Source organism: Arvicola amphibius, chromosome X (genome assembly GCF_903992535.2).
Source record: "Arvicola amphibius chromosome X, mArvAmp1.2, whole genome shotgun sequence".
NCBI lineage: Eukaryota > Metazoa > Chordata > Mammalia > Rodentia > Cricetidae > Arvicola > Arvicola amphibius.
In genome coordinates, this window is record NC_052065.1 from 8253924 (window position 1) to 8267667 (window position 13744).

The following is a 13744-nucleotide window of genomic DNA, read 5'->3' on the forward strand; positions in this document are numbered from 1 at the left end:
GAGAACCTATAGACTAGAGTTTGTTTTCTCAGGTGGGAAGCAGGAGATGGAAAAAAAGGAACAGATGAAATCAATTTCTTACAACTTACAGATGGGCACTAAACTGGATGTTGGATACAAAGATACAAATCAGAAAACTTCACTGGCCTTTTGGGAGGAATCTGGCCATGGTTCTGGAAGGTTGAAGGCCACTAAAAAGCTTTCCTCCTACCTAATTCTGTAAAATTCAGTGACTGTGCTAAGTAACCAGTCCATACATGCTCCAGTTTGCCTGAAATATTACTTTCTTTCCTAGCTGAAAGGTAATACACGTTTAGAATAGTTCAAAGGTTTGAATATGCTTCTCTCTTTCTAGTATTTTTAAAGGCCTCCACAGAATAGTCAAAAAATTAAACTCTTAGTAGGAGGGGCTAGAAAAATTCTCCAAGAAACCCCTTCCTCTCTCCACCTCCTTGCTCTCTCCATCAGCCGGTAAATTCAGACTCTGCTCTCACCTCACCATGTTCAAGTTCTACTCTAGACTGTCTCCCTTTATCCACCAGTCTCAGCCTCCCCCAAGTCTCTTATTATAACCAGGCCCCCCTTTCAGTTCCAAAGCACTTCCTGGGTTCCTCATGATCTTCAGGTAAAACTCAGTCCTGAATATGGCCTTCGTATCTGATCTGAACCACCCTTCCAACAACCCTCACGCTGAAGCTAACTAAGGCTCTAGGAACAGCAGACGGCAGTCTGTTTCTCAACACCCATTAAGGAGTTCTCTTCACAGAAGCCAAACGTGTCGTCTCTTTGCCTGCCAGGCTTGTTCTTCAAATTACCCAATGACTGATGTTATCTCTGAAACCTTATGCAATTCTATGACATCATGGTAGACTTTTCATCAATGTGACAAGATACCTGACACAAACAACTTAAGCGGGGAAGGATTTATTTCACTCAGCTTCAGTGATTCCAATCCATTAGGGAGAGTGTATCAGGGCAAGAGGCCTATCCGACAGGCAGAGCATCTTACTTCCTAACGAGGAAGAAGCAAAAGGGGGAAATGCACAATTGGTACTGTTACTGCTTCCATTACACCCCTTCCCATCTTGTCCTCTATGTGCTCAGTGCACAGCACAAGTTAATAGTGTGGTTGTGTCATGACTGTTCCCTGGGAGTCATACTTCATGATGTTTTATCTATACTTTACTGCTCAATGAATGTCACTGGGTTAGTTTTCACAGCCTGTAGAGTTCTCTCTCGTGCTGTAAGTACTTTTATGAGTAGCTGCTAAATTAGCGTTAGCCTTATCACACCATATAGTCAAGAGTTCCTACAAGAATATAAGAGATTGTGAACTGCTCCATTTCCTGCTATTCAACCAGAAGAATACTGCTTCAACTGGGATTCAGAATGCAGAGTGTCTCAGTGATGACTCTAGAGACATGCTTTCTTGTCTTCAGCATACCCCAGTGGATGTCAATTGGCACACTCAACAACAATATAGAAGAGAATTTGAAAGATACACTCATAAGCTGTACTCCAACCCCTTAGGAAACAAATGAAGAGGCAAGTCAACAACTACATGCTAGCTTTCCCGTTTCCATTTAAACTTTCTAATGCCATTTCAGCAAGCCACTCAAGAAAAGATGAACTCCTCTTATTGTATTGCTCATACCAAACCACCTCACTAAAGAGAAAAACAGACACGCAGGGCTTAGGTGTGATACCACACAACAGATATTTTTCTAAATTTTATGCATAGCAATATAAAGTACACTAAATAACATTATAATAGAATGTTTCCTAGTTATACACAAATAAAGTTCCCAGGTCAAAAAGTTAATTGTGTTGTAACTTTGATGGGGATTGCATTGAATCTGTTGATTGCTTTAGGTAAGATGGCAGCAGTGGAAACACAGCTTGAACTGGCTATCCCCTGTGACTACCCCAAATGTCAGCGAAGAACCTTCATCCAGTGACTGATCAAGGCAGATTCAGAGACCCACAGCCAAACATTGGGCCCAACAAGGGAGTCCTGCTGAAGAGAGGGAGGTGGGATTTATGAGACTAGGAGGATAGGGACATCAGAGGAAAACTCACAGAAACTGCTAGGCTGATTCATGGGAACTCACAGAATCTGAACCAACAACTGGGAAGCCTGCATGGGACCAACCTACACTCTGTATATATGTGACAGCTGTGTAGCTTGGTCTATTGATGGGACTCCTGGCAATGGGAGCAGAGGCTGGCCCTGGTGCTTTGGCTGACTCTTGGGAACCTATTTCTTTTGCTGGATTGCCTGCCCAGTCTGAATGCAAGGGGAGGTGCTTGGTCTTACGGCAGCTTGATGTGCCATGCTTGGCTGATGCTCATGGGAGGCCTGCCCCTTTCTGAGCAAATATGAAGAAGAGGTGAACTGAAGAGGGAGGAGAAAAAGGAGTAGGAGGAGAGGAGGGAGGGGAGGCTGTGGTCAGGATGTAAAACAAATAAATTTATTAATAAAAAAGTTAATTAAGATATTCCAGGTCCCAAATTCAAAGACAGTATATCAAACTGCATGTGATAGTCCTCAAAGTTCATCTTCTGCTCATTATATCAGAGGCTGGAAAACGACTGCCCATAGGTCAACACTAGCGACTTCCTGGTTTTCTATGGCTATCAAGCTGATATGGACATTTTGCAATCCATTTTGTGAAATCAAATACTAATTTAGAATATCAATAAGGAAAATGTTACCCCTGAAACATTAATTTTATTCTTCTTACAAGTAGTGCAAATTATTTTTCTGAAGCAGTTTTGGCTGAGGATGCAGCTTTGTGGGTAGATTTGAGAGCCTACATGAAAAATCCCTGGATTAGATCCCCAGCACCACATAAAACTATGTGTAGTAGTCGGATGTGTTGGTGCATGCCTTTAGTACCAGCATTTGGGAGGCAGGTAGATCTCTGTGAGTTTGAGGTCAGCCTGGTCTACAAGAGCTAGTTCCAGCTCAGAGAGGGCTGTTACACAGAAAAACTCTGTCTCGGGCCGGGTGGTGGTGGCACACACCTTTAATCCCAGCACTCGGGAGGCAGAGGCAGGTGGATCTCTGAGTTCGAGGCCAGCCTGGTCTACAAGAGCTAGTTCCAGGACAGGCTCTAGAAACTATAGGGAAAACCCTGTCTCAAAAAACCAAAAAAAAAAAAAAAGAAAAAGAAAAAAAAGAAAAACTCTGTCTCAAACAAACAAATCTGTGTGTTAGCATATGTCTGTAATCCCAGCATTCACAAGGTAAGGGAAAGGCAAAAGATCAGAAGCTCAAAGTCATCTTGGGATAAACAGTGAATTCAAAGCTAGTCTGTACTATATGGGATCCTGTCTCAAAAAAAAGTTTTATATTTTGAAATTTGTCAATAAACAGTTTTTGGAAGTTTGCTTTCTCCCTTGTTACATAAGCACCTATATAATAGCCTTATTTTGCCACTTAGTCTAAAAATCTCAAAATACTTACCATCATCTGGTCCTTTACAGAAAGGACTATCAAGCCCATACATAACAACACAGTGCCTCAATCAGCTGTATTTCACATCCTTTCATGTACTCTCAATAGCCATGTAGAGAGGGAATTTGTTTGAATTAATCAGTTATACTAGATGAATGCCACTTAAATTGTGAGCACTTCCATTCGTAGAAAATACATGCACTCAACCTCTTCTTCAGACCTCAATTTTCATCCATCCATCCATCCATTCATTCTTTTATTCACTATACATTTGCTTTAAATTTTCAGAAGTTTTTAAGTAGAGACTTTATATTACTATCAACTTCCACAGAAACCACCTGGAACAAGTGGCTGTCATATTCAAATGTGAACAAAACCTATTCAGTAGGTAGGGAGATAGAGCAGTGGATAAAGTGCTTGCTCTTCAAGCTCGAGGACCATAGTTCAGACCTTCAGCCCCCGTGTAAATGACCTACCCGTAATTCCAATGCTCAGATGGCAGAGATATAGGGTTCTCAGGACAATATGGTTAGCTAGAGTAGCCAAATAGAGAACGTCAAGTTCAGGGAGAGAACCGGCCTCAGTAAATAAAGTAGACAGTGATCAAGGAAAACATCTGAATAAGAAAACACACAGATATCAACCTCCGGACTTCACATGCCTACCCCACACACAGTTGGAGGGAAATTTACAAATTACAAGTTCCACTTCCCAGCTCAAAAGCTGAAAACCAAATGTTCTGATTCCCATGTAGCTGAGATATAAACAGGCCACCTAGGTTCCATTAGTGGCACATTTCCACAATAGCCTGCTTTGAAGAGAGACATGGAAAGAAAGGGGCTCTGCTCAGAGTTTCTACTCTTTTCCTTTCTGATAGAGGAGTGGGGAAAGAAACAGTTACCATCAGTCAGATCCCTGGTGTCTGCAGGTCATTAAGGCATCAGTACATATGGTTTCTACTTGGCGTGAAGCAATACATGTGGCTTCCCGGCTTTGCTTCCAAAAACTCAGAACCCACCCACCCTGTTTCTCCAGCTCTCCAAATGATCCTGTGATTTACCTTAAACACTATGCCATTTCTGGCTTGCCCTAGAGTGATTCTATTGTTTACTGTAAAAAATCACCAATTAAAAAGGAATGAGGGGGGTAAGGGCGCCTAGATACCGCGATACTTGGGAGAAGCTGGAGCCGGGCTCTTCCTGTTCTTGCGCCATTTGGCTGAAGTAGGACGGGGTCAGGGTTTGAGGACTGACAGATTCTAAACCTGGGCTTTCTAGGCTTCCAGAAAGCCACCAGATGCCACATGGAACCAAGGGCCCCATGCCCAGCTGCCATACCCTCAATGGAGAGAAAGTTCCATGTTCTTGTGGGGGTCACAGGAAGTGTTGCTGCCCTGAAGCTGCCTCTCCTGGTGTCAAAGCTTTTGGACATTCCTGGGCTGGAAGTCACAGTGGTAACCACTGAGAGAGCCAAACATTTCTATAGCCCCCAGGATGTTCCAGTCACCCTCTACAGTGATGCTGATGAATGGGAGATGTGGAAGCGCCGCTCTGACCCAGTTCTCCACATTGACCTCCGAAGATGGGCTGACCTCATGCTGGTGGCTCCCCTTGATGCCAACACTCTGGGGAAGGTGGCCAGTGGCATCTGTGACAACTTACTTACCTGTGTCATCCGGGCCTGGGACCTCAGCAAGCCTCTACTCTTCTGCCCCGCCATGAACACCGCCATGTGGGAACACCCTCTCACTGCACAGCAGGTGGGCCAGCTCAAGGCCTTTGGCTATGTGGAGATTCCCTGTGTGAGCAAGAAGCTGGTGTGTGGAGACCAAGGTCTAGGAGCCATGGCCGAGGTGGAGACCATTGTGGGAAAAGTGAAAGAAGTACTCTTCCAGCCCAGGGGCATCCAGCAGAGTTGAACTGGGGTTTTTGTCCTGGTGTCCATGCACCCAGTGAGTTCAGCCTGAGCTGCTGAAGAGGGACATCGCCACAGCATGAAGAGCCTGTGTTCGTGAAGAGGGGCTGGCGTCCACCTTCTCAGAGCTCCCTGGGGACCGACCCTCTCCAAGTTAAACAGAACTACAGACCCAGGTCCTACCTTCTTCCAACCAGGAGATGCCTGCTTTCCTGAGGCCAGCCCGTTTCTTCCTGGGATAGGCCCCGAAAGCCGAAGCTGGGCAATCATGTTACTACTGGAAGAATAACTGAATGACTGAGGACCTCCTGCCTGGAAATGCTTTTAGGAACACGATGGCTGAAGCTGGGTATGGTGGCTCATGTCTATAATCTTAACACTCAGAAGGCTGAGGCAGGATTGCCACAGCTTTGAAGTTGGCTTGGGCTACAGAGTGAACCAGGCCCGTGAGTGTGACAGCCTATTTCAAAACCAAAGCAACAAGAAGAAACACCATAGCTCAAGATCCCTGGCACAGCAGGCTCCTGATCAGGCCTTGGATGCTTCCATTCTTTGGTGGCCCGCCTTGGATGCTTCCATTCTTTGGTGGCCCAGTGTCACACAGAGTCAGGAAGTCTGTGAGGTGGCAAGACCCTTTTCACATTTCCCACAGACTGTACTGAGAGTGGGGGCAGGGACAGTTCTGGGAAATAAAGAAAAGTGACCTTAAAAAAAAAAAATAAAAAAAAAAATAAATAAATAAAAAGGAATGAGGAAGTACTCAGGGTCATCAGTTTACCTCAGGATGAACTGAGAAAAAAATGGTACTCAGAATTTGACATAGTGGGTTTCAGTCCCTTGCAGGGTGTGAACACACATAGTTTAGAGATAAGGCATCTCTAGAAATGGAAGCTTACAAACCTGCTGGCTGCCTCTAGAAACAAGAGCACAGGAGGAAACCGTAGTTTACTGTATATTATTTTGTATCTTATACATTTTTGAATTGCATTTTCAAAATTTAGTAAAGTACAAAGAGCAAGAGATATAACCACACATCATGTCAACAAGAAATGGCATAGAAATACACCAGAAACATTTCCATTCCATTTGCTATCAAGTGAAATTTCAGAACCAAGAATCCAAGGCGGCAAAGCTTCAAAGGTTCCCACTCACCAAGCCCTGACTTAACTCACAAACATGGGGCTCTTTTCTCTGAACTACCAACACAGAGCAAATAAGAGCTTGCCTTGTCAAAAACTGACTAGCCAGGTGACTGTAGTGGGGGTATCTGATGTTCTTTGTGTTCAGAGCTCATCTACTGGAACAAAGCATTCACACTAAATGCATTGTAAGGCTTTCTCAAGTTCCCAAACAGTCTATGACAACGAGTTTAATCTAAAACGATGGCTTCAACCTTTTGCTCTGGGACTTACTACCTCCACCTTGTATTGTGGTTCTCAGAACACCTGTTACAAGGATGGAAGTCCTACATTTTAATTGGTTTTATTTGTGTATGCAAGTGCATGCATGCAGAAGTAAGAGAACAACTTTCAGGAGTTGATTCTCATTTCCACTTATTTCTGAGGCAGAGTCTCTCTTGTTGTTTTTGCATTGTACTGGATCTTCCAGACTAGCTGACCTTCTGGCCAATTCTCCTGTCTCCACCTCCCATCTCAATGTAATAATGTTGGGAATATAGATGTTTGGCACTGCATCCAGTCCCTTTTATGAGGGTTCTCAGAATTGGACTCATCAGTCTTATTCATTAAGTGCTTTTACCCAATGAACATCTTCCCGTCCCCAAATCTTGCAGGTTAAAATCATCTTTCCCTTCCCTGAAGTACTCATACCACTGATTTGTCTGGCTCACAAATAAATATACTAACTGCATTTTTAATTCCTCGTGGCATGATGAAAACTCCAATATATGGTGTTTTGCATCTCTGGATGGTGAACTGTATGGCTATCAACCTAATCAAATTGCATTTAATTAAGCTTTTTATTAAGTATACAAAAGAATGGTTTAGATTATGATTTTCATACATCTATATCATTGTATCTTGTTCTTACTTGCCCCTAACTACCCTCTCCTATTCCTCCTCCCTCTACCTGGATGGTACCCTACCACCACCAAAATAGTTCCTCCTTCTGTTTTATCGTGTGTGTGTGTGTGTGTGTGTGTGTGTGTGTGTGTGTGTGTGTGTGTGTGTGTGCGTGCATGTGTTTAAATCAAGATTCTGCACATGGGAGAAAGCATATTGGCTTTCTAAGTTTGGCTTATGTCACTTAACATGAGTGCCACTTCCATTCTACAATTTCATAATTTGATTCTTATTTATGGCTAAGAAAAAATTCACTATATGTATTATCTCATTTTCTTCATCTATTTACCTGCTGATGGCTGATATAAATTTAGGCTGACTACATATCTTGGCTATTGTGAATAGTGCAGTAATAAACACTGACTTAGATTCCTTGGAGTACATACTCATGAGTTGTATGGCTGAGTTGTATAGTAATTCTATTTATAGTTCTTTCTTTCATTTTAAATATGTTTTAATATGTGTGTACACTTGTGTGCTACAGTATACATGTGGAACTCAGAGGCATTAGTTCTCTCCTTCTACCCTGTGGATCTAGAGGATGGACCTCAGGTTATTAGGGTTAGCAGGAGGTACCTTTACCCAATGAGCCATCTTGAACCCCTATTTTTAGCTATTTTTTCAGTTCCTATCTTTTTTAGCAACTCATACTCAATTACTTGTCTTCCAGTTTGTTGAAGCAGTAAGTCGAACAGCACTTGCCACAGTACATAGCTAGTAATGGCTAGCTATGAAAACCCCAGCACCACATTCAGCAGAGGGACACTCAACAAAAGCAACTAATTTTGCCATTTTCATAGTATTTCAGCACAGCCAACTTAAATTTTGTCTTCTGCTCATTCTTCTTAGGAGTGGTGTGAGACTCCTTCCTCTCCTCAGCACTACCATGAATTTGCAATACAGGATGACGGACGGACCCTTTTTGAGTGTTGTAGTCAGACAAAGTGCAACATCTTCCAGCTGCTCAACCAACAAAGAGCAGCCTTAGCCAATCAGGAGGAATGCCTTCCTCATCCTTGATCTTGGTCTTTACATTTTCTATAGTGCTCAAGGGTCCAACATGAGGGTCCTACAAAAATCCACTAAAGATGGCAGATGAGGAAGCATTTTAGCTTTTGCAGGAACCTCCACACTGACCCAGAGTGGTGGCGTCACCAGTTTACACTCCCTTCGGGAGGAAATAAGAGTTCCTCTTCACCACATCCTTCCAGCACTTACTATCATTTATTATTACTCCCTTCGGTAGGAAATAAGAGTTCCTCTTCACCACATCCTTCCAGCACTTACTATCATTTATTATTACTCCCTTCGGTAGGAAATAAGAGTTCCTCTTCACCACATCCTTTCCAGCACTTATTATCATTTTCTTTTTTGATTACCTACTTGGACTGCAGTGAGATAGAATCTCAATGTTTTAATTTGAATAGTTTTTCATTATTTATTATCCACTTGTATTTCTTCCTTTGATAACTGCCTATTCATTTGCCCATTTACTGATTCACTGATTTGGGTAGTTTGGTATTTAAGCTTTGGAAGTGTTTATAGATTCTAGAAATTAATCCCCTGTCAAATGTATAGTTGGAAAAGACTATTTTCCATTCTGCAGGCTGTATCTTCATTCTGCTGATTATTTCTTTTGCGTTGCAGAAGCTTTTTAAATTCATGCAATCCCTTGGTCAACTCATGGTCTTACGCCCTGGGATACTGAAGTGCTTTTCAGAAAACCCATGCATCTGCCTCTACCTTGAAATGTTTGCTTCCAGCGGTTTCAGAGTTTCAGGGTTGTTTGTTTTCTTGTTTGGTTGGATGGTTAGTACTTTGGGGTATGTGTGGGGGTTTATTTGTTTGTTTGTTTGTTTGTTGATACAGGGTCTCTCTATGTAGCTCTGGCTGTCCTGCAACTTATTATATACACCAGGCTGGCGTCGAACTCACAGAGATCTGCCTGCCTCTGCCTCCTGAGAGCTGGGATTAAAGGCGTGTGCCACCAAACCCAGCCAGAGTTTCAGGTGTTACACATTAAGGTCTTTAACAAATTTTGAATTGATTTACAAACAAATTTACTAATGTCTAAAGGACCTGGGATCCTGCCTGATCATAAATTAGAAAGAAAATATAAACTCAATTTTTAAAGGAAAATTTAAAAAGAGGAGCTGCAAAAATTCACAAAAGCAGTGACAGAACAAATTAAAACTATAAGAGCGATAGGCAAGCCAAGAGGTGTACCTATAATCCCAGAACTCAGGAGGTAGAGACAAGAGGTGTACATACCTATAATCCCAGAACTCAGGAGGTAGAGACAAGAGGTGTACATACCTATAATCCCAGAACTCAGGAGGCAGAGACAGGAGGTGTACATACATAATCCCAGAACTCAGGAGGTAGAGACAGGAGGTGTACATACCTATAATTCCAGAACTCAGGAGGTAGAGACAGGAGGTGTACATACCTATAATCCCAGAACTGAGGAGGTAGAGACAGGAGGTATACATACCTAATCCCAGAACTCAGGAGGTAGAGACAGGAGGGCCATGAGTTCAAGGTCATTCTTACCTGCGTGGGAAAGGTAAAAATTACAAATAACATAACCCCCCAAAATCCAAGTAGATCATAGTTCCAATCAAATGGCTCCCAAGTGGGGGGAATGAGAAGCAGAAGCCTCATCCACAAGTAAGCCAGGTGGAGGTGATTTTTTCTTTGGTGAAAGCGACATGACTCAAGTCTGGTTGTGGGTTTTCCAGCAGATGGGTCAGTAATAGAGAGGAATCCTATTTTGTACTCTATATGATTTGTACTCTACCCTACATTGTACTCTGATTTGGAAAGTAATGCAGCCAGGTGCCGTCTTGAGAGAGAATCTTTTGTTTAAAATTGAGCTACCCTGAAGAGATATAAAAAATGAAAATAACAAGTCAGACCACCCAAATTTAACCTATCCCAGCTCTCTGGTGAGAGAGCCCACAGGTGGTTACAGAGCATTAGAGGGCCATATGTTAACAAGCAGGAAAGTCCAGGCTGCATGAGCTTCAGTTCAGCAGTGAAGTGCACAACTCTTGCCTTCAGTAGCCAAGAGCAGATTCCATCAACTGAGACACTACTGAAGTACCATACTCATAAGTCGGAGGTCAGCAGGTGGATCAAGCTCTGGAGCCAAATATCTGTTCTTTGCTGTGGTAGATCCTAAGAACTCTAAACTGCACCCACCAGCAGGCTGGCTAATACTAGGAGTTCTTCAAAGTAAGAAGACAGGTTCCCTTGCCTGGAGCTCTCACTGCAGTGATTACCTCCCACATTCCCAAAATACTTGTGAGACACTCCGCAGCTACTTCAAGGAGGTAGGTACTAGCTAGGGAGCTTGGGAAGGATGAAGAGAACCTGCATGGGTCACGGACTACAAAGCTAAGCATGGCCAGCAAAGGTCCCTGGTATACAAAGAAAGGAAGCTACCAAAGCAAAGACAGCTATGGTGGACATCGGGCACTTACCCAATACAGGCTTTGAGATAGTAATATTGTCTCATGTAGCCACGGCAAGGCTTGAATTTCTCACACTCCTGCTTTTACCTCCCTCTCGGTTTTCTGGAATTGCAAATGTGAGCTACCATGCGTGGCTCAATAGCAAATTTTTCATTATGCACCTAAATTTGAGGAGAATGGGGATTGGTGTAATGATTTCATTAATGATGCTGATCTCTCATGACTTTTTTCAATTAGGCCTTCTTTGACAAGCCAATGTCATGGCTTTCCCATCTGCCCAGATGGCTACAATCATGTGGGTATTCATCTCCACTGGTTCAAGGGTTCCTCAGACCTAGCACATGCCTGGAAAGAAATATGAATCCAACAACACAAAGGTCAGCAGAGATGGAGGTGGGCCATGCAGTAAACTGCCAAGTCACAAAGGGTCCTCTCCATCAATTTAGAAGAAAAGACTAGCAGGCTCCACAGTAATAAATAAAATTTACTAAGGACAGGCTGTGCCAGGCACTGGCCTAAATAGCAGAAACTAATGAAATGAAGGAACCACGACACATACACACAAGCAGTCTTGACACTAGAACTAAATTAAAATGCAATTATAGTGCAGATTATAAGAGAAAATTACTTTCAGGATTCTTGGCCCAAGTTTCAGGGCTTTGCATAGCACAGAAGTTCTGTTCAGCTAGAAGCAGAGAAATCTCAGGTGAGCACAAATGAACTGCCAGAATTATATAAAGCTTCTGCTGCTTCTGGCAGCTCAGACTTAACTCACAAGCCAAAGGATTAGCTATGCTGATAGTTTGCTTTCTGACATTTTAGTGTTTTTCTAAAGCAAAAGCCAGGCCTATGGTGCATGTCTTTAATCACAGCACTCAGGAAGCTAGGGCAGGAGGATCACCATAAATTGGAGGCCAGCTTGAGCTACATAGTAAATTCCAGGCTAGCCTGAGCTGCAGAATAAGACTCTTTCTCAAAAGATAAAAAAAGAGCCAGGCGTGGTGGCACATTTTAAATTTCCAGCACTGAAGGCAGAGATAGGTGGAGTTCTGTGAGTTCAAGGCCAGCCTGGTCTACATAATGAGTTCTAGGACAGCCAGGGCAGTTACACAGAGAAACTCTGTATTGAAAAAAAAACAAAAAGGTAAAATTATAGTTTCAGGTTATTTAGAATTTTCCTGAGTTGATTTCAATATGTTCTATATTGGTGCAGAATATTTTAAGTACACATATTTTTAAAAGAAACTAATACCTTATAATAATAGGGCAAAGCAGAGAATTTCAAATAAGTGAATCGCTAATATTATAAAACAGCCTTTGGCATGCTGGGGGAACGAATAAATGAAAGTTCAGTCTAGGTCACATTGGAGTTCTACTCTTGACTCAACATCCAAATAGATTGGAGGCTTCTAGAATGGAGCTAACCTATTCCAGAAACACCAACCTTGGATGAACTAAAGCAATTCAACTTCGATTATTAGGGGTTTTTTTTTGTCAAGTTCCCAATGAAGACCTGATGCAGTAGTTAAAATAACAAACACACCTCTCCACTTCCTGACATCCTGGCAACCTCCCCCTTGTAGAGCCCAATGGCATCCAAAGTTACCTACTCCAGGGCACTAAATCTGGATTAGGACCCTTCTTGCATATTCATGATCATTCTCCCCCCAAAGTAGTGTCTCTCTCATGACAGCAGCATAATCCAGTCCTCTATGTCACCATGACATAGACAAATGAATTTGTACAGCTCAGTGGCATGAGACCTAATCTTAAGGAGTTGGTCACCAGAGAAGTGTCAGCTAAGGATGAGGCACAAGACAGACAGTCAAAGGGGAACAAAGCCAAGTGCCAAAGTATTGAAATAGTTGTGACACAGGATATTTGGTTATGGAATTGACTTCTTTGTTGACTGAGAGATTAGTCAGTGTAATATGGCCATTAAATTCATATATTATTTGTCTCACTGCTATGAGAAAATACTCTGGCTAAGGAACTTTAAGGAAGGGTTTATTGGAGCTTGAATTTGAGGGTTAATTCATCATGGCAGGGAGTCCACATCTATAGGAGTGTGAGGCAACTGGTCACACACTGGATCCACAGTCAGGAAGCAGAGCGATACGAATGCAGGAATTGCCTGGGTGATCTAAATTTTATCAAGTTGACAGTCAAGATTGACCACCACAGTGGCAGAGTACTTCCAGAGTAGGTATAAGGCCCTAGGTTCCATCTTCCCAGCACCACAAAACAAACAGAAAATAAAAACAAGTGTCACATGAACCAAATTCATTGTACAACTATAGGCTCACTAAAGATATCATTCATTCAATTTCCATGGGTAGGACACTATGGAATGAATGGAGTATCTTTGGGCCCAGCAACTGAAAGATGTAGTATTCATACCTCAGTAGTCAGAGATATATACACAAGTTATGTCCTGGTAGCTTCACATGTCCACCAGCACACATTTATGAAGGGAAACAAAGACCACGGTACCCTCAGAAGTGTTTCCTGTCAACAGAATATGGAAACAAACCACAAATCTGGCTTCCTCCTGTGTGGTAGGCAACTAGGCTGACCAGCATACAGGATAAAACTAATGAACATTTGCTGTTTTTCTTTTGGCTTCCCAGCATTAGAATCCTCTCAATATTCATGAAGTTGTTCATCTGCTTTCAACTAAATAAGCTAAAACTGTCAGATGCTTTCTTTTGAGTGTGGTGCTGGGAAATAGAATCCACGGCCTCTGCTTTGGAGCCTATAGGTTGACTAGTTGTACAATGAATTTGGTTCATGTGACATTTGTTTTTATTTTC

General features: G+C 42.5%; 2 protein-coding genes across 6 annotated transcripts in view; one reads left to right on the forward strand and one right to left on the reverse strand.

The window, feature by feature from the left end:
* Nucleotides 1-13744, reverse strand: part of Reps2 (RALBP1 associated Eps domain containing 2) — a 250961-nt gene that overhangs the window by 157172 nt on the left and 80045 nt on the right. The gene's annotated exons all lie outside the window — the stretch shown is intronic.
* On the forward strand, nucleotides 4611-6084 carry LOC119804624 (phosphopantothenoylcysteine decarboxylase). The gene is made up of 2 exons (XM_038316098.1): nucleotides 4611-4651; nucleotides 4716-6084. Exon 2 carries the CDS (start codon nucleotides 4764-4766, stop codon nucleotides 5376-5378), a length of 615 nt encoding a protein of 204 aa, XP_038172026.1. The 5' UTR covers nucleotides 4611-4651; nucleotides 4716-4763; the 3' UTR covers nucleotides 5379-6084.

Coding starts and splice junctions, on each gene's coding strand:
- LOC119804624 (XM_038316098.1), top strand. CDS start 4,764: ATGGAACCAAGGGCCCCATGCCCAGCTGCCATACCCTCAATGGAGAGA.